This window comes from Anabas testudineus, chromosome 7 (genome assembly GCF_900324465.2).
Source record: "Anabas testudineus chromosome 7, fAnaTes1.2, whole genome shotgun sequence".
NCBI lineage: Eukaryota > Metazoa > Chordata > Actinopteri > Anabantiformes > Anabantidae > Anabas > Anabas testudineus.
This window is the reverse complement of record NC_046616.1, coordinates 8,765,532-8,785,703: the sequence shown is the minus strand read 5'-3', so window position 1 is coordinate 8,785,703 and position 20,172 is coordinate 8,765,532. Positions and strand designations below refer to the sequence as shown.

At 36.5% G+C, this 20,172-nt stretch overlaps 1 protein-coding gene across 1 annotated transcript in view; it reads left to right on the top strand.

Moving 5' to 3' along the window:
• The window catches only part of LOC113167168 (NLR family CARD domain-containing protein 3-like), an 88,262-nt gene that overhangs the window by 19,940 nt on the left and 48,150 nt on the right, over window positions 1–20,172 (top strand). The window contains exons 4-6 of the mRNA XM_026367582.1: window positions 16,559–16,717; window positions 17,981–18,027; window positions 18,336–18,575. Coding sequence (XP_026223367.1) covers window positions 16,559–16,717; window positions 17,981–18,027; window positions 18,336–18,575 — 446 coding nt within the window. The remainder of the gene's footprint in view (window positions 1–16,558; window positions 16,718–17,980; window positions 18,028–18,335; window positions 18,576–20,172) is intronic.

The window sequence follows — 20,172 nt, the reverse complement described above, 5'->3', positions numbered from 1 at the left end:
TTTTTTTCAAATTTTCTGACACCTAACAGTACATTATACTCTGATTTTATTACAGCTGCGTAGTATTTATTGTACTTTAAACTCCACTACACTAATAACCTTTGATACTAATTACTTTTCCTAGCTGTTCATGATCACAGGTCTGGACCGCTCCAAAATCCTCTTAGGACAGAAAAGAATTCTAAATATAAGTAACCGAGTGAAAGCCCTCACTCATGTACCACTGAGGAACAAATCTGTTTATATAAGTGTTTCTGCAAGAGTCACAGTGATGCTGTCACAGTATTTTTAAATGTCTGTTGAAAACCACTTCAGTACAAAAGACCAGTTTTTTTAACATTCCCATCTATGTTTCCAGTAAAAGTGACAGGTCCCAGCTTGATCCATTCAACTTCAGTGAAGAAGTACTCAGGTACAATATATATTTTTTAATATTACTGCTTTGATGCAGAGAGATCTGGAGACAAAAAGAAAATTAATGAAAGATAAAATTGAAAAATAAAAATCTAAAATGTGTTTTTAAGGTCACTTGAGAAAGAAAAAACAGTCTCCTCAACATCCAGTGATGTTTCCATTAAAAGTGACAGGTCCAAGGATGACAGTGTCAACTTCAGGGACACAGGATCAAGGTAGGATATTTTAGTTATAGGAAGGTGAAGTAAAAGTTAGAGCTATCAGTTTCTGAAAGTTTGAGTTTTCAGTCATTATGTTTAATAAGGATGAACTGAAAACAATATGAAACTATTAGAGTATAATTTTCTAGGGTACTGATAATCTTTTAAGTCCTTTGAAAATTTTTTTAGAGGTAGTGGAAAGTAAATTTCCACTGCTAGAGTCACAGTGATGCTGTCACAGTGAGATCAGTGTTGTCAATTTCATCTGGGAAAAGAACGATAATGTTAAACATGATAAAGATGTTTAGTATTTTTTAAATGTGTGTTAAAAACCATTTAAGTACAAAAGACCAGTTACTAACTATGTTTCCAGTGAAATTGACAGGTCCCAGCTTGATCCATTCAACTTCAGTGAAGAAGTACTGAGGTACGATATTTTTTTAATTTTACTAATTTGATGCAGAGAGATCTGGAGGCAAAATCAAAGGAAACAACAACAACAACAACGACAAAATGTTTTTTCTAATATATATTTTAAAGGTCACTTGATAAAGAAAAAACAGTCTCCTCAACATCCAGTGGTGTCTCCATTAAAAGTGACAGGTCCAAGGATGACGGTGTGAACTTCAGGGACACAGGATCAAGGTAGGATATTTTAGTTATAGGACAGTGAAGTAAAAGATAGAGCTATTCACTTTAACTAATTTGATGCAGAGAGATTTGGACATTGAAAACTATTAGAGCATAGTTTTTTATAGTACTGATTTTCCTTAATGTCCTTTAACAAATATTTTAGCAATGGGGCACAGTGAGTACATTAGCTACATTTACTCAGGTAATGTAACAATCAGTAAATATTTTTGGCACTTGTACTCGATTGAGTTTTTTTCAAATTTCTGATACCTCACAGTACATTATCCTCAAATTTAACTACATTTAAGTGTTTTTTTTTCCACTTTAAATTCCACTACACTAATAGCTTTTGGACCACCATGAGTGTTTCTGCAAGAGGCACTATGATAGTGATCAAGGATCAATTTAACTACAGTAAAGAAGTACAAACACTGAAATCTGCACCACTCTCTTACTTCTGGGAATGCTTTGCATCACATCACCTAACTCATTTCAAAAGCTCTCCTTTTCTTCTAATTGTCATCCTATCTGTGGGCCATAACTACATACAACATTGACTATCACACCTTTTTCCAGTCATCACCCCTTCTGATACTCTTTTCACTTCCATAACATTCCTGACTAACTTCTACTCCATTTTTAATTCCATCCACAGCATGGTAGAACAACTTTAACCCTGATCCGATGCGTCTAGCCTTGCAACCTTTCCAGTTAGTCTTCTGGACACACAGTGTGTCCACCTTCCTTCTCTGCATCAACCAACTCTAGCCTTTCAAGTCATAGTCCCAACAAGTCCCTTCTGTCTGTCCTACACTCTTTCCCCTTCTCTCTTTACTTATGAACATGCCTAGACAAGTAAGTCTTATCTTTGATGTAAAACTTTTTCCAGTGTTACTTTATTCTCAAATGCAAGTATATTCTATAACAAATTAGTCCAACATACTCAACAATGTTTCTAGGACATGCAGCAGATCCCAGGATGATCAATTCAACTTCCACTTTAACCAGAAAGTGAAGAGGTAGGATATTTTTGTAATTTTAGTACTTTGATGCAGTAGACATTTGGAAACAAAACGGAAATGAAAGAAAATTGTAAAAAACATTTTTTCTTACTTTTCTAAAGGTCACCTGAGAGAAACAAAGCAGTCAATTCAGAACAAAGTGATGCTTCCGAAAAGAGTGAGGAGTCCAATGAAGACCCTCTCAACTCCAGTGAGACAGAATCAAGGTAAGATTGTTTTAATGTTACTACTTTGATGCAGAGACATTTGGAGTCAAAACAAAAATGAAAAAAAATTGTAAAAAAATAATTTTTTAAAAATGTTTTTAAAGGTCACCTGAGAACAGACCTGATCTGAAAACAGTCAATTCAGAACAAAGTGATGCTTCCGAAAAGAGTGAGGAGTCTAATGAAGACCCTCTTAACTCCAGTGTTGCAGAATCAAGGTAAGATTTTTTTTATGTTACTACCTTAATGCAGTAGATATTTGGAGTCAAAACAAAAATGAAAGAAAATTGTAAAAAAATAAAACCCATTAAAATTTAATGTTTGTAAAGGTCACCTGAGAACAAGAAAACAGTGTCTGCAGAACAAAGTGATGCTTCTGAAAAGAGTGAGGAGTCCAGTGAAGACCCTCTCAACTCCAGTGACACAGAATCAAAGTAAGAATTTTTTTTTAATGTTAGTATTTTGATGCAGAGACATTTGTAGACAAAACATAAATGAAAGAAAACTGTAAAAAAAACATTTCTAAAATGTTTCTAAAGGTCACCTGAGAACAGACCTGATCTGAAAACAGTCAATTCAGAACAAAGTGATGCTTCCGGAAAGAGTGAGGAGTCCAGTGAAGACCCTCTCAATTCCAGTGAAAAAGAATCAAGGTAAGAATTTTTTATGCTACTACCCTGATGCAGAGACATTTGGAGACAAAACAAAAATGAAAGAAAATTATAAAAAAACGTAATAAAAGTTTTTCTAAACGTCACCTGAGAACAGACCTGATCTGAAAACAGTCAATTCAGAACAAAGTGATGCTTCCGAAAAGAGTGAGGAGTCCAATGAAGACCCTCTCAACTCCAGTGACACAGAATCAAGGTAGGATTTTTTTATGTTACTACCTTAATGCAGTAGATATTTGGAGACAAAACAAAAATGAAAGAAATTTGTAAAAAAAAAAAAAAAAATTGAAATGTTTCTAAAGGTCACCTGACAACAAGAAAACAGTGTCTACAGAACAAAGTGATGCTTCTGAAAAGAGTGAGGAGTCCCGTGAAGACCCTCTCAACTCCAGTGACACAGAATCCAGGTAAGAATTTTTTAATGCTACTACCTTGATGCAGAAACATTTGGAGACAAAACAAAAATGATAAAATAATTGTAAAAATCATTTCTAAAATGTATTTAAAGGCCACCTGAGAACAGACCTGATCTGAAAAAAGTTGATTCAGAACAAAGTGATGCTTCCGGAAAGAGTGAGGAGTCCAATGAAAACCCTCTCAACTCCAGAGACACAGAATCAAGGTAAGAATTTTTTTTTACTACCCTAATGCAGTAGATATTTGGAGACAAAACAAAAATAACATTTCTAAAATGTTTTTAAAGGTCACCTGAGAACAGACCTTATCTGAAAACAGTCGATTCAGAACAAAGTGATGCTTCCGGAAAGAATGAGGAGTCCAGTGAAGACCCTCTTAACTCCAGTGACACAGAATCAAGGTAAGAATGTTTTTTGTTTTTTTGTCAGTACTTTGATGCAGAGACATTTGGAGACAAAACAAAATGAAAGAAAATTGTAAAAATGTTTTCTAAACTGGTTCCAAAGGTCACCTGAGAACAACTCAATAGTCTCTTCGAAACAAAGTGATGCTTCTGAAAAGAGTGAGGAGTCCAATGAAGACCCTCGCAACTCCAGTGAGTCAAGGTAAGAATTATTTTTTATGTTACTACTTTGATGGCTTTAATGTATTAGGTTTCTACCTGAATTGGGCTTAAACGAAGGCACAACAGGACTAACACTGGTTGAAACAAAGTTTATTTTAAGTAACTTAGGGAGGGGAGATCAAGGGAGATCTGGGACTGTAATTGCAGGTTGGTCTGGTCAGGAGTGAAACTAAAGAGGATACAGGGGGTTAGCATATAATGTTGCTCTGGTATAAATACCAATGCATAAAGGACCAACTTAAAGATGGTGATAGTAATATTGAACCTGGAAAGGAAAGGGAAGTGGCTGGTCCCCTGATCTTGGAGATGACGGGAGATTGAGTTTGTTGAGCCAAGAGAGCACTGAAGACTTGGGGATCAGATGAGTGGTGAGGGTGAGTTTCCAAACGCACAGTGGCAGAGCAGGAAGAGGGGCAAGCCAGAAAACGTGATCACATCCAGGAAAGCACTCAGAGTAGCAAACAATCCAAGGTACTGAATCCAGAGACAAAGTTAAAAGGCAGAAACAGGTCAGTTTAGAGAGGACTTACAATGGATGAGGCAGGAGATCAGGTTCAGGTAAGCAGTTCTGGTCGTCAACAAGTAGTCAGGTAATAGAGGCAGAAAATAGAAAGGCTGGAAGGGCTGAAGAGTGACTTCGTAGTTGAAGTGGCACAATCTGGCAGGTAACAGAGGCCTGCAACTTACTTACAGAGACAGAGGTGAAGCTGATCTGGTAATCAGTTAAATTAACCAGAAAGCTCACAGTAACACAGGGAGTCACATAATTTGATACAGATAGCAGTAGAAAGTTTGCTTTGGCTTTTACATAGGCTTAAACTACTGCGATCACTGTTCTCAAAATACATCAGGAGAGGAATACACGCTAAACCTGGATAGGGATAGGTTGATTTTACTTAATATAGAACTGGTATTTTAAATTCAATACACTAAATTCCAAGTTGATTTAACTTAAAAGCATGTATAATATAATTTGCTTTACCTAATAATTCCACTAAACATCTTGCATTACAGTGGGTAAAATTTATTCTACTCCGTTCTGCTTCTTTTTGTATAAAAAAACTAGAAATGTATATTATTAAAACAAGAACACAAAACACAAAAGTGTATATTTTATATTTTTTGTACAGTTTTTCCATTTTATTTCAATTTATGACAATTAATGCCTTGCCTTGATAATCTACTATTATAGGAGAAGCACTAGCAATTTGTTGTTCCATGTATGAGAGCAAGAAGACCGAATTATTTACTGGCAACTGGATTACAGGTTGAAAACCACTTGCTTTAATGATGCAACCATTTTGAATTTTTAATATAAAATATATATAAACTGACAGTATTTCTTATAAAGCACAACACTAGTTAAACAAACAAATAAATAAATAAATGAATTAATGTCATTAATGAATCCAGCAAAATAACAGCTAAATGGTATCTCCACATTGGCTCATTCCACACCAACTGACAGTGATTTGACAGACAGACACACATAGAGCATAAAACTCAAGTGAGGATACTTGATTATCTCTAATAATTATTAGACTTTTTTGGGTACATTTTAGTTTATGTCACAAATCAATAATGCAGATAGTGAAATAATTTTTTTCTTTTTCTCAAATTTTAAATTTGACTGGCCATAAAAAAGTTTCCCAAGTTTGGGAAACACTGAATGCTGATTAAATTAATCTGAAACATAGTAGCAGATAGTCCTTAAGTCCTCGTTAAAATTGCTTAAATTTGGGTAAAAAGGTTTCATAACAATGCACCTGCATCATTCATTCATCATCAGCAAATGATTTCTACTGGGTCAGTGGTCTGAAACATAGTGGACATACTTCTGGGGATATTCAGCATTATTTATCACATACAAATTTTAGGAGTTAAAAAGAATGAAGTGAAAAGAAAGGAGAGAGGAGAGGACATTACAAAGAAAATGAGTGTCACCAGTGTCACATTAGATGAGGGTAATTAGGCCAGGAGGAAGAAAACAGGAAACCAACTGAATAAGGAAGTGAGCCACAGGCAGGAGAAGCTGGAATCATGACAATGAGAGTAGTGAGACCTACAAGAAACATTTTACAACAAATTAATAAAGATATTCACATTTTTGACACAGTGAGTTTATTCTGTTTATCCTGTTTATTAACACAATCTTCTTAAATAAATTGTGAGTGAAAACTTGTCTGTGTTGAAGCTCATCTGAGTCACAGAGACCAGAGTCCAGCAACTCCTCAACATGCAGTGACCAGACTAAGGATGCCACATCCAGAACAAGTTCAGGTACTAAAGATAGCAAAATATTAAATAACACTAAATATTTATAATTTCTTTTTAATAATTGAAAATTATTTTTGTTCTGGATGTGCTGCTAACAAACCTCATCAATGGAAAACTACTTCCCTCTGCTTGACTGTGGATCATCTCTCAAACTTCAGGAGTGACTGAATGTCAAGGCAAGAAAGAGATTCACACAAACAATGACACTCAAAGTAGGTACACTGTCTTAATGACAGTAGTAGAATTTAAGTAAAAGTTAACAAACAAGTCAATAAATTATTGATTAATGTAATGCAACATAAGGCAATAAAGTTGAGGTGAGTGTAATCCACTATCATTCTCGTATTATTTATGACGTGATAATGATGTGGCAGCTAAATTTGACATGCAAGATTATAGAGTGCACACACACACACACACACACCCACACACACACACACACACACACACACACACAGACATATATAACCAGTCATGATGCTGCATTTTAGATGATTATTTTACTTATTTCTACCATATTGTTTCCCTTCAGAGAAAGATGCCAAACACAAACTCATCGACCACGTGAAGAAAGAAATCTTAAAGAAGCATGAAATGGAACATAAGAGTCGACATAAGATGAACACAGAACTCTGGGAGATAAAGGAAAACAAGACAGATAAACAAAAAGTAGTAAAAACAACATACAAAGAGATATTCAATTCAGAGAAAGTGCGAGCAGTGCTAACAAAGGGAGTGTCTGGTATTGGTAAAACATTTAAAACAAAGAAATTCATGGTTGACTGGGCAGAAGGAAAGTCTAACAAAGACATAGACTTGATAGTATCATTAAGTTTCAGTGAACTGAATTCAACAAGAAAAGAGCAAAGCATGAAAGATTTTCTCAATCTTTACTTCAAAGATTTCAAACAACCAGGAGTTTCCATTGATGAGAAGAGCAAAGTAGTTTTTATCCTTGATGATTTGGAAAAATGTGAACTTCCTCTTGACTTTGAAAAGAACAAGGAGCTGACTGATATGACAGAGGAAGCCTCGCTGGATGTTCTACTAACAAACCTCATCAATGGAAATCTACTTCCCTCTGCTCGACTCTGGATCATCTCTCAACCTTCAGGAGTCGACAAGATTCCTCCTGAATATATTGAGAAAATGACTGAATGTCGAGGTAAGAAAGAGATTCACATATTTTGCACATAAATATATCTGAAGAATACCAAGATTACACAGATGATGGCTCAAAACCAGAATAACGGCACAGTATGTTGGTCAGAGTTATGTTACATTGTATATCCATGCTGGGCAGTTCCAGTCCTGGAGAGCAGCTGTCCTACTTCTTTATTCCATCTATCCCTGCCCTACACACAGCTGATTACCTTGATCAGGTGTGTTAAATCAACGAGAAGCTGGTAAATACCAACTGACCTTGTCTTTCCCCACTTCACCATCATCTGTGATGGTATGTTCCAGGTTCAGACTGACTGAACACACCTGATCCAGGTTTTTAGCTGTGTGTAGGGCAGGGACAGTTGAAAAAACAAACAGGGCAGCTGCCCTCGAGGACCAGGATTCTCTACCCATGCTCCATATGTTAGTGTGATTACAGTGAAGTTGAGTAAAAAAAGAAAAAAACAACAACAAAAAAAAAAAAAAACAAAAACATCACAAACCTTAAAAAAAAAAAAGAATTCTGAAGAAAATTATAATTTTTAACTTGGCAGCTGAATTTGCATAGTATGTACGAGGTTATACACAAAATCTAATTGATATTACTACTTTATTTCAAGGCACTTTAAAGAGCTCTCACTAAGATCAAGAACATTTCCATGATATGAAGAAAAAATAAATATACAGGTAGTTTATGTATATATGTACTGCTGTGCATGATATATTAGAAAATAGAAATAAATAGATGAGTGAATATGAAAACCACATTTAAAAAAAGAACCAGTTGTAACAAGAGCAATTCTAAATACACTAATGACAAACTCATAATTACCCATGATGTCCGGTTTAACTCGAGTTTCTTGATATTTTTTTTACACTAGAAAGCTCCAACAGTAATGTTTTAAAAAATGTTGATATCAGAATAACAATAACCATAATCAGCATGCAATAAAGCATAAAAGACAATTTTTTTAAACATTTATGTAATATTGTAAATATTTTCCTTCTACTCAACTGGAACACAAATAGGATTATTAGTGCATGAAGTGGAGTATTGATGTTTTGGTGATTTCTCATGTTCGCATAGGATATCAGTGGAAGTTAAAGTATGTGTTAATGTTATAAATATCAATTACTAATTTTACTAACTTTTGTGAACAATTAAAATTCCATTAGTTACAACTTCAAAAACCATTAGTCTGTATAAATTATGAGGAAAAGATTCCATATTTACAATAAATAATTTTCTATTTTACTACTTACATTAGTTCAGGGTTGACACACTTGACAATAACAAAGTTTAATAAAGAAAAACAGTTGTGAATTTGTCTCTGAATAATTTCTAATGTATTGTCTCATTTCACTTTAGAGAAAAATGCCATACAGACTCTCACAGCAGACCTGAAGAAAGAAGTCCTGAACACATATGAGAAGGAACTGAGTCGTCATGAGACTCACACTGAAATCTACGACATAGAGGAAATCAGCAAGGATAAACAAAAACTAACACAAACAACACATGAAAATTTACTTCAATCAAAGGAAAATAAAGTGCGAACAGTGCTAACAAAGGGAGTGTCTGGTATTGGTAAAACATATCATACCCAAAAGTTCATGGTTGACTGGGCAAAAGGAAACTCCAACAAAGACGTAGATTTGATGGTGTCATTAAATTTAAGTGATCTGAATTCAAGAAGGGATGAAGGTCAAAGTATGGAAGAAGTTATTAATCATAACTTCAACAATGTCAAACAAGCAGAAATCTCCATCTATGATAAATGTAAAATAGTTTTTATTCTTGATGATCTGGAAAAATGTGAACTTCCTCTTGACTTTGAAAAGAACAAGGAGCTGACTGATATGACAGAGGAAGCCTCGATGGATGTTCTACTAACAAACCTCATCAATGGAAATCTACTTCCCTCTGCTCGACTCTGGATCATATCTCAACATTCAGGAGTCGACAAGATTCCTCCTAAATATATTGACAAAGTGACTGTATGTCGAGGTAAGAAAATTATTCAAATCAACCGTGACAATGACCCTCAAAGTAGGCACAGTGTCTTCATGACTGTGGTGAGAGGTTATGTTATATTACATTTAACACACAATTAACTATTATTAGCCTTTACAAATCCATTACAACTTCTAAACCCTTTAGTGTATTTGTATTGACAGAAAATGCTAAATATAGTATATGATCTTCTACTTTATTAGTTGCATTGTTTCAGGACAAACACAAAATAATCTAATAGTTATTAGAAAAGTTGTTGTAAAAAGTTACAAACTTGTCTGTGAATAGTTTCTACTGTATTGTCTCACTTTAGAGAAAGATGCCTTAAAGGATCTTACAGCACACCTGAAGAAGAAAATCCAGGAGGAATATGAGAAAAAACTAAGTGACCATGAGATTGACACTGATTTGTATGAGATAAATGTCACAAACAAGGAGGGTGAACAAACAGGAGGATATAGCTACAATAAAATCAAATCAGTCTCTTCTTTATTTGATTCAAAGAAAGAGAAAGAGCGGACAGTTTTGACCAAAGGAGTGGCTGGTATTGGTAAAACATTTCAAACACAGAGGTTCATGGTTGACTGGGCAAAAGGAAACTGCAACAGAGACATTGACCTGGTCGTGTCGATAACTATCAGCAAATCAAATTCAGAAAAAGTTCAAAGTATGGAAGATTTTCTTGATGATTACTTTAACAGTATCAAACAAGCAGGAGTTTGGAACAACAGTCAGTGTAAATTAGTTTTTATACTTGATGATTTGGAAAAAAGTGGACTTCCTCTGGACTTTGAAAAGAACCAAGACCTGACTGATCTGAAAGAAGCAGCCTCGATGGATGTGCTGCTAACAAACCTCATCAAGGGAACACTGCTTCCCTCTGACCGTGTCTGGATCATATCTCAACCTTCAGGAGTTGACAAGATTCCCCCTGAATATATCCACAGAGTGACTGAATGTCGAGGTAAGAAAGTAACATATGATATTTCATAGCTCTTACTTCAATGTGCAGTTATATCTTATGTATCCTTCATCATTAATAATGTGCTGAACTTTGTTCTTATTCAGATAACTTGAAGCGCCGACAGAAGCTGGCATTAAACCTGAAGAGAAGATTTCTTAGTGAATACACTGAAGTTGAAGACATAAATCATCCTAATCAGAAAAACACCGAACACATCTTTAGAGAAGAAGTCACTGAAGCGATCAGTGATCAGGATAAAAGTGGACAGACTGCAAAAAAGTCAGTAATACGAGTAAATTCAGTATCTGATATTTTTAAAGATACAGAAAATAAAGGACAAAAAATCAGAACAGTACTGACCATCGGAGAAGCTGATATTGGAAAATCCTTCCATACGAAGAAATTCATAAAACAGTGGGCAGAAAATAAAGGTTCAGTTTTAACTTGGTTGGCAACTTCAGCAATGACCTTTATTGGAAAACCCAAAGATGAGGAAGTTATATTTCCACTTAACGTCTCTGAGCTAATTAAGATGAAAGACAAAAATAAGAGTTTGGTGGGACTCCTTAATGATTTATTTGAAGAAACAAGAAAATCTGTCATTTCTGACTTTGAACAGTTCAAGGTTTTATTAGTCTTGGATGGACTGGATAAACTTCCTCTTGACTTTGACAAAACCAACACAATAACTGATGTTAGAGAAACAGCCTTAGTGAATGTGCTACTGACAAACCTCGTCAGGGGAAACCTGCTTCCATCTGCCCACCTCTGGATAACATCTCGACCTTCAAATGATGAACAGCTGCCTGCTGATTGTATTGACAGGACGACAGAAATACGAGGTAAGCTACCAAAAGTACATAAAGGTTGTCAATGCTTCTTGGTGAGGATACAGTCACACCCAAGAATGTTGAAAGCAGAGTTGGGCGTGAATACTGTTATGTGATTAATGATGTAATTAATATTTAATAATTGAAGAAAATACGTCCTTAAGTTAAGACTCCTCTCTGTCGTCTGTATCTCTCCTCTCTGTCGTCTGTCTCTCTCATCTCTGTCTCTCTGTTATTGTCGTCTTTATTTATTAATTCCTTTCCAACCTCAAACTTTCTCTCATCTACTGTTGAGTCGCTAAATTTACCGCCTGTGATCCACAGAATCTATTGGCTAAGTGAAGTCACATGGGATGGCTTAACTCGCCTTCAATTGGTCAATGCGTTCTCGCGTCCACTAAATATCTACCGTGAAGATCTCAATAGCTACGCAGTTTAAAATTAAGGTGCCCCGCTAGATTTGGAATCAAAACGTTTGGTTTGGTCTGTAGCTCCGGGTCCGTATGGGACAGCTTCTGGGTCCTGCTAGCGACCCCTGCCTTATAATGTTCTTTATGTCAAAAACTGTTGTAGAGAGTAGGACTTCAAACAGCTTTAGGAACCTGGAAAAATGCAGCAATGCAGTAGTGATGTGTGTCCTGTGGCCCAGGTTCATATTGTGACACAGCTCATTTATTTCCACTGGATATTCACGTTAATTCTTTTGCATCCCTGGTGTTGTTGGTATCTTAAAATAAGATCAAGCCTATGATTTTCATTGTCCAAAGCATGCTCATCCACCAGGAGTACATTTGTGTTTCTATATTGTGACAACCACACGTGGAACTGAAGAATTAGGAGACCTTTATCTTGTGACCTGCTTTCTTCAAATGCTGCAGAAATGTAAAATAATCTTCATTCATTCCGGCTGGGAGGTACACCATATGCCCCAGCTTGTGGTACAATGTACAGTATGTACAGTAATTTTTCATCTGTGCATTACCAGCTATTTCCCTTTGTACAACTGAAGCCACCTCTTCCAAGTTTGTGTGGTTTGTCTAAAGCTGGTAGATTAATTTATTCAACTTAATTCTTAAAAAAACAATCTTGACTCCAATCTTGTCATGAAAACTTAAAAATCTTCCTCATGACACTACTATGCAGTAATAGAGACTTTGTACCAAAAATCAGTATACACTCAAGTTCATGTATGAACCTTGTAGTCGTATGTACTGTGGCAATTTTTGCTAACTATTGAATATTTCCCTACAGAGAAACCTGATGTCACAAGTCAACGGAACCTTAAAACTCAGCTGAAAGATCAATTCACCCAGGTGTGTGAGGGGATTGATAGGCAGAAAACCTCTGCTCTTCTGAATGACATCTTCACAGATCTCTACATCATAGAGGGAGAGAAAGGAGAGGTCAATGTTCAGAGTGAAACCAGACAAGTTCAAGATGCAAAGTTCAAAACAGTAAGACAAGAAGCACCCATTAAATATCACGACATCTTTAAAGATACATCTGGAGAAAACAAACCCATCAGAACTGTGCTAACAATCGGAATGGCAGGCATGGGAAAGACATTTGCAACAATGAAGTACATGCTGGACTGGGCTGAAGGTAAAGCCAATGAAAACATATATTACACATTTCCACTTCCATTCCGGGAGCTGAATTTGAGAAAGGAGAAAGAACACAGTTTTGAGGAACTCATTCATCAGTTCTTTCCAGCTATGGAAACATCAGAAATAGAAGACTACAACAAATACAAAATTCTGGTTGTTCTTGATGGATACGATGAATGTCGCCTTGACCTTGACTTCAGTGAAAACACAGTGTGGACAGATATGACAAAACCAACCTCAGTGAATGTTCTACTGACCAATCTTATCCAAGGGAACCTGCTTCCTGAAGCGCAAATCTGGATCACCTCGCGACCTGCAGCATCCAATAATATCCCTGGTGATAAAGTTGACCGGGTCACAGAGGTGCGAGGATTCAATGATGACCAGAAAGAAGAGTACTTCAGGAAGAGATTCAGTGATAAACACCTGGCTGAGCAAATCTTATCAAATGTCAAAACATCAAGGAGCCTTTACATCATGTGTCACATCCCGGTCTTCTGTTGGATCACTTCAGAAGTCTTGGAGGACTTTGTGAGTCGAAACCAAGATGAAGGGATGCCCAAGACTCTGACTGACATGTACATCCACCTTCTTCTGCTGCAGTGCAGACAGGCTAATGTTAAGTATGGAGATGATGCAGCTGATGGTTCTGAAACTGATTCATGCTGGAATACAAGGAACATAGAAACAGTCCTGTCTTTGTCAAAGCTTGCTTTTTTCGAGCTTGAGAAAGGGAACCTACTCTTCACTGAAGACAACCTCACAGAGTGTGGTATTGACTTCACAAAAGCTGCCGTGTTCTCAGGGTTATTCACCCAAATCAAACGAGATGGACAAGGGCTTTACCAACAGAAACTGTTCTGCTTTGCACATATGAGCATTCAAGAGTTTCTAGCAGCATTTTATGCATTTTACACATTCAATGAAGAAGGTCAAAATCTGCTTGTTCAAGAAAACTTTTTTAATCCCGGAAAGCAATTGTTTTGCCTCATTACATACCTGGTTCCTATACCTGCTTCAACAAATGCAGATTTGCCTGCATTAGACTTCTACAAGACAGCAGTGAACAAGGCCTTAAATAGTAAACATGGAGACTATGACCTGTTTCTTCGCTTTCTGCTTGGCCTGTCTCTGGAAACTAATCAAGATCTTTTTCAAGGACTATTGAAAAAGACAGAAAATACCAAAGAGACCAACATGAAAACAATTGAGTTCATCAAAGAGAAGATCAGAGATGAGATGAATGATGATGAAAGTGCAGATAAAAACCTCAACCTCTTCTACTGTCTGAATGAACTGAATGACCACTCTCTTGTGAAAGAAATTAAAAAGTACCTGCAGTCAGAAACAACTAAATTTGAAAAGTTTTCTACTGCTCAGTGGTCAGCTCTGACTTTTGCGCTGCTGACGTCAGATGAGAAACTTGATGTGTTTGATCTGAAAAAGTACCTGAAGTCAGAGAAGGTTCTTCTGGGAATGCTGCCAGTGGTCAAAGTCTCCAAAACCACTTTGTAAGTACCTTTAAATATAATTGCTTTTGAAAATATAAAATTTTTATAATAATCTAGCTACGTGCTACGATGAATAGATGAACTTCAATGCAAATCACTACTTCCACTAAGGAGATCTTATCCTTAGCATGGTGGAGTGAAGATACATATTTTTAAAAATTCACAAACAGTCTCCAAACAATTGTAAGCAAGAAATAACTAATGTACAGCAAGAATAAAAAAGAATGCAGTAAGACACTAAGTGGGGCAAATGTTTGGCTCTAAACATTTCAGAAAAGATGGCAGCAAAGCAAGGGAAGAGAGCATAGATCTAATAAAATGAGAGATGATGCCAGAGCAGAACAAAGGGAAGGTGTGGCATATAGTTGATCTGAAACCACACAGGGTGACAACATGATTGCAATTTGAATGACTCAATGACAATATAAAAAACAAAAAAATCCTAACAACTGTACACTATTTCAAAGCTGAAGTCTGATTCAACCCCAGCTGGTTTAACAATAGTATGGCATTTTAAAATATTTGCTATCCTAATGAGGCTGGTAGGAAATAGCTAAGGATATTCAAAAAAGTCTATAGAGTGAGACTGTCTGACTGCAGGAGGTTGTCCTAAAGGAGGAGGGCATTGTGGGAAAAGACTGCTCGGCCTGCTAACTTCTATAAAATTATTGGACATCCAGCTTTTCAAAGCAGAGAAGCAGAACTCTATTTTAGCATTCTCAGAAGGGTCATCAGCCTTTACAGGGACATTAACCTGCGTATCAGTCTCATAACAGTGGAAATTAATTCATTGACTGTGTATAATTTTGCCCATCTGTGAAATATAGAGAGTAAAGAGGAGAGGACCAAGAACTGAGCCCTGAGGTACTCCGTATCTGTGTTGAAAAAAAATGTCATCTATCAGTACATAATCCTGGCATGTGATGTGATGTTTCCCATTCACCCGTTTTGAAACTTGAATGACTTACAAATTCAAGTTTGTGTTTCCTCTTTTGCTAGGATGTTAAACTGGCTCCAGCTATATTTTAATGCTGTTTTAGACCCTGCCCTCTAATACCCATGTAGGTTTGTGTCTATATATGTCCTGTAAGAGCCTTGGTTTATGATTTGTTATCATAGTCACCTTCAGGTCCCATGCTAGTCCCCTGTTGTTAATACTGTGGATGGACTAAGGTTGGGCAAAAATAGTACATCAAATCATTTTTTTTTTCACAGGCTGAGTTGGTGTGAGCTTACTGAGGAAGCCTGCAGAGGTCTGACATCCTCTGTCCTCACACCATCTTCTAACCTCACAGAGCTGGACTTGAGCCATAATGACCTTTTGGATTTAGGTGTGGAGTTCATTGCTGAAGGCCTAAAGAGCCGAAACTGCAAACTGGAAAAGCTCAAGTGAGTGTATACTTCACTGACTCATCATTTTACTGTGAGTAGTAAAAAGTAACTTAGCTTACTTAGTTTTTTGAATAAAAACTCAAAATAATAATTCAATGTCATTGCAATTGTATGGTATTGTTAGTGGTGTTTAGCTGAAATCTGAGGTGTCTTCATTTAGAAACTAGTGGACTCAGAGTGTAAATGGTAAATTGTACTACTATAGGGTTTTACTACTGGCACTGGAACTCATAACACTTTAACCTTGCTTCTCATTCACCCGTTCGCACACTCACACACCGATGGCAGAGCTGTCATGCAGCTGGCCTGACTCACCGGGGACAGCCTGGGGTTTAGTATCTTGCCAAAGGACACTTGAAAATGTGGCAGGAGGAGTCAGGAATCGAGCCACCGATCCCATGATTGATAGATGACTGTGTTGATCTACAATCACCAAGGAAATGAAACTGTCCTTCACACTATGTTTCCTTTATTTTGCATTTGAGAACACACTTACCTACATGCAACCTGTTCACATGTTATACTATTATTATTATACTATTATTACTGTTACTATATTATATGTTTTTAAACAGTTTTAAAGATCATGTGTGTGTATTTTTGATTTGCAGGCTGGCAGGTTGTCAGGTGACAGAGAATGGCTGCTCGTCTCTGTCCTCAGCTCTTAAGTGCAACAAGGCCTCTGTTCTGAAAGAGCTGGATCTGAGTTACAATCACCCAGGAGTTAATGGGATGATGGAGTTATCTGAATTTCCCAGTTTGAAACTGTGGTAAGTTAACATGTCTGCATTTGTGTTTATACGTCTGTACACATCTGTAGTGGTTATAGTGGGTTGTTTAAGAGCAGATTATATCTACTGAGAGTACATCTACACAAGATTTAACAAATTAGAAAATGGACAAGAAAACCACTTATTTGTGATTAGACTAAATTTACATTGGTCCAGAATTATATCAAAAGTAGTTTGTAATATTATGACAGTTCATTGTATTTACTGTATCTTTTTACCTCAAACCTTACCCTGGGTTTTTTCATCTAATTGGAACCATAGTAATCATTTCTATCTTTGTGATTTTTGCCATATGGTGTACAGCAGGCAAAGATTGTTTTGAGCATTCAACTGTACTTTTCTGGCTCTCATGTGTTGGCTTTTTCCGTAATATTTAACAAAATGTTTGCACACTTGATAAAAGAGGTTAGTGATTTTCATATTGCACAGTGTAACAGTCAGTCCCCACTGTTGACCTGGTCACAAAAAATGCTGTTCCCTGTGCATCAAGTGATGACTGCATTAATTAATTTACTGCTGGTATGAAACACCTTACAAAGCGTTAGTATTTGATGCAGTGGTAAGAGTCATTATCTGAGCCTGTGGAATAATAACATGTGTTGTCTGTAGTATGTATAGTATGTAAATACACAATCAGGGTCGGTGCACATTTCACCATCATGGTCTACGGGGAAGAAGCAGTCCAAGTACGAGTAAGGTCTTACAAATGAATCCAGAGCTGCTGTACATGCGAGACCATCCATGCCAGTTGCAGGGAGGATCTGATCAATTTTCTCTAATAGTTATGATTTTAATAGAAAATAAATTTATGAGGTAATTGCTGCTAACACATATAAACTCACCATTATAAGATCTCCTCACCACTACAGTTTCCTATTAATTTCACAGTTTTCAGGTTAGATCATGTGCAAATGCCACCCTTGCAATCGTGCACCATTTTTCATCTGTGATCAGTTAAGATGTTCCTCAATACAGAGTTTTTGCACATGGAAGCTGCAAATGTGACACACAGTTGACACAGGGAACAATGTAATCAGGGTATTTCAATTGTGATGTGTTTTATTCTCAAGTTCCCCATCCATAGAGAAATAGTTACAATATTGATTTAATGTATGAATGTATGATTGAGTTTAGCACAATCACTAGAGTGGAGAGAATCTATCACAAACAAAACAAATAAGGTAAATAAGCATAACATGTGCCTGGTTCTGTGCAGGCTAATTGTTCTTCATTTTCTTACAGTTTTGACCGTGGTGGAGAGCATCGATTAAAGCCAGGGCTGAAGAAGTGTAAGTATTTTATTGGAGCTGATTTCGATTACTTTATTACAGCTGAATACACTAAGCCTTAGGTTGTTTCTGTTAATGTACCAAGCATCCTGAGCAATATAGTATGTTCTTTTTTATGATATATACTTTTTGTCATGAGACATCTTGCCTGCTAAAAAATGTGGAAAAATACCTGCTAATTTTATTCCTAAAAATCACAAATATTAATAACTACCTTTTCTTAAAATGATATATTCTTTTATGTTAGTCTTGTGTAAATTGTTGAAGTTTTCTTACCACACTGATGTGGTTGTTTGTTTCTCTGTCAGATGGTATAAATCTGAAGTTTGATGAAAACACAGCCAGCAAGAGGCTCGTTCTGTCTGAAGGAAACAGGAAAGTAAAAACTTTAAAGAGGGTGGAGGAGAGGGTGTCACGACCTGACAACTCAGACAGATTCAAAAGGAGTCAGGTGTTATGTGAGTGTGATGAGGGCCTGACGGGAATCTGCTACTGGGAGGTAGAATGGAAAGGCACGGTTGGCATCGCAGTGACATATAAAGATGTAGGTAGAAAATGGGACAGAACTGGTGGCCTAGGATCCAATGAGATATCCTGGAGTCTGCTCTGCTCCAAGACTGGATACACTGCCATACATGGGAAGTTCTCCCAAACTATTGAAAAGCCTTGTTGTGAAAAAATAGCAGTGTTCCTGGATACAGAAAGTGGTATTCTGAGATATTCCAGTATTTCTTCAGGAAAGCAGGAGCTTATACATGAATTTCAAGTCAAATTCACAGAACCACTGTTTCCAGGCTTCTGGTTTCAAAGGGGCTGTGTGACTTTGTGTGAGTAAAGTAAAAAATAAACTGTAGTGATCACTGGATACTTAATATGTCAAGAAATACAGATTTTTTCACAGTATCATTCTGAAACAGGGGAGCACAGTTTTATTTACTTAGTTCATCTTTTTTCTTAGTATTGTTATACAGTTTTTCTTAATTGCTTAATTTGCAAATGTGTAAACTCAGGTTGTATATTAAAAACTATGCTTTGTACTACTTCTACTACTACTGTGATAACAGACAAGAACACATTTTTATAGTTTAATATGAGACATGGACGCAAAGGGGATCTAACTTTGGAAGATTTGTGTAGTCACTGAGACATAAAAAATACTATTTCAAAGATAAAAACTGTGCATTCAGTCTACTTGTACCTAAATATATTCTCCCTTTAAAACTTAATACTTGGCTAGATTAAATAAATAGAACTAAAGTGAAATGTGTGTATTAGCTTTTTTTTTTTTTAAATGTGTTGACATTTTTAAATATAAAATTGTCTTTTTTTCAATGGTATATTAATCTTGTTTAAATAACTGAAATTTTGTCTGGGAATAAAATAAAAATAAACTTGCAAATCATTGCGTTGTGTTTTTGTGTAGATTTCTGTCACGATCCCTGGCTGTTCTTCTCGTTTGTCCCTGTCCCTGTCTGTCTCTCACCTCCTGTTTATGTCTGTCTCCCTCTTCTTCTGTCGTTTTTCTGTAACTCTGTTTTCCCCAGCCATTTTCTGTCCCTGCCATAAATGCTCCATTTCCTGTTCTCTGTTTCCCTCCATCTGCTCACTCTGATTACTCTTCTGGTTCACCTGTCCACTCTCTCCACCTGTGTTTTGTCTTTCTATTTAGACACCTCCCTGACTTCACTCCTCAGAAACCACTCTTCAGCATTTGTTCCTGATCTGCCTGCCTTGCTGTTTTCCGCTGTCTCTGATATTTGGACTGTGGAATTTGAACTCTGTTTGCCTTATCAAACTGTATTTTTAGTATCGTTCTGTTTTTTTACCCAACCCGTTTTATTTTTTTCCCTCCTGGTTCTATCTTATTATATCTTATTTTTGTATTTTTAAACCCACTGCTGCAGTAAGAGCTAAGAATCCACTGCTTTTCAGAAAGTAGCAGGTGTCTACGAAGTTCTAAATGGGGGAATTATCTACAACATTGTGCAACAGCTTATCCTAACAGCCCTCGAACATAAATCATAATCTTAAACTCTAAATTACAGAAACTAGGTGTGTGCTTCTGAGTGGATATGCAGAACTAATCAAGGTGAAGGGAGAGGGTGTGTGGTGGTGTGTGTGTGTGTGTGTGTGTGTGTGAGTGTG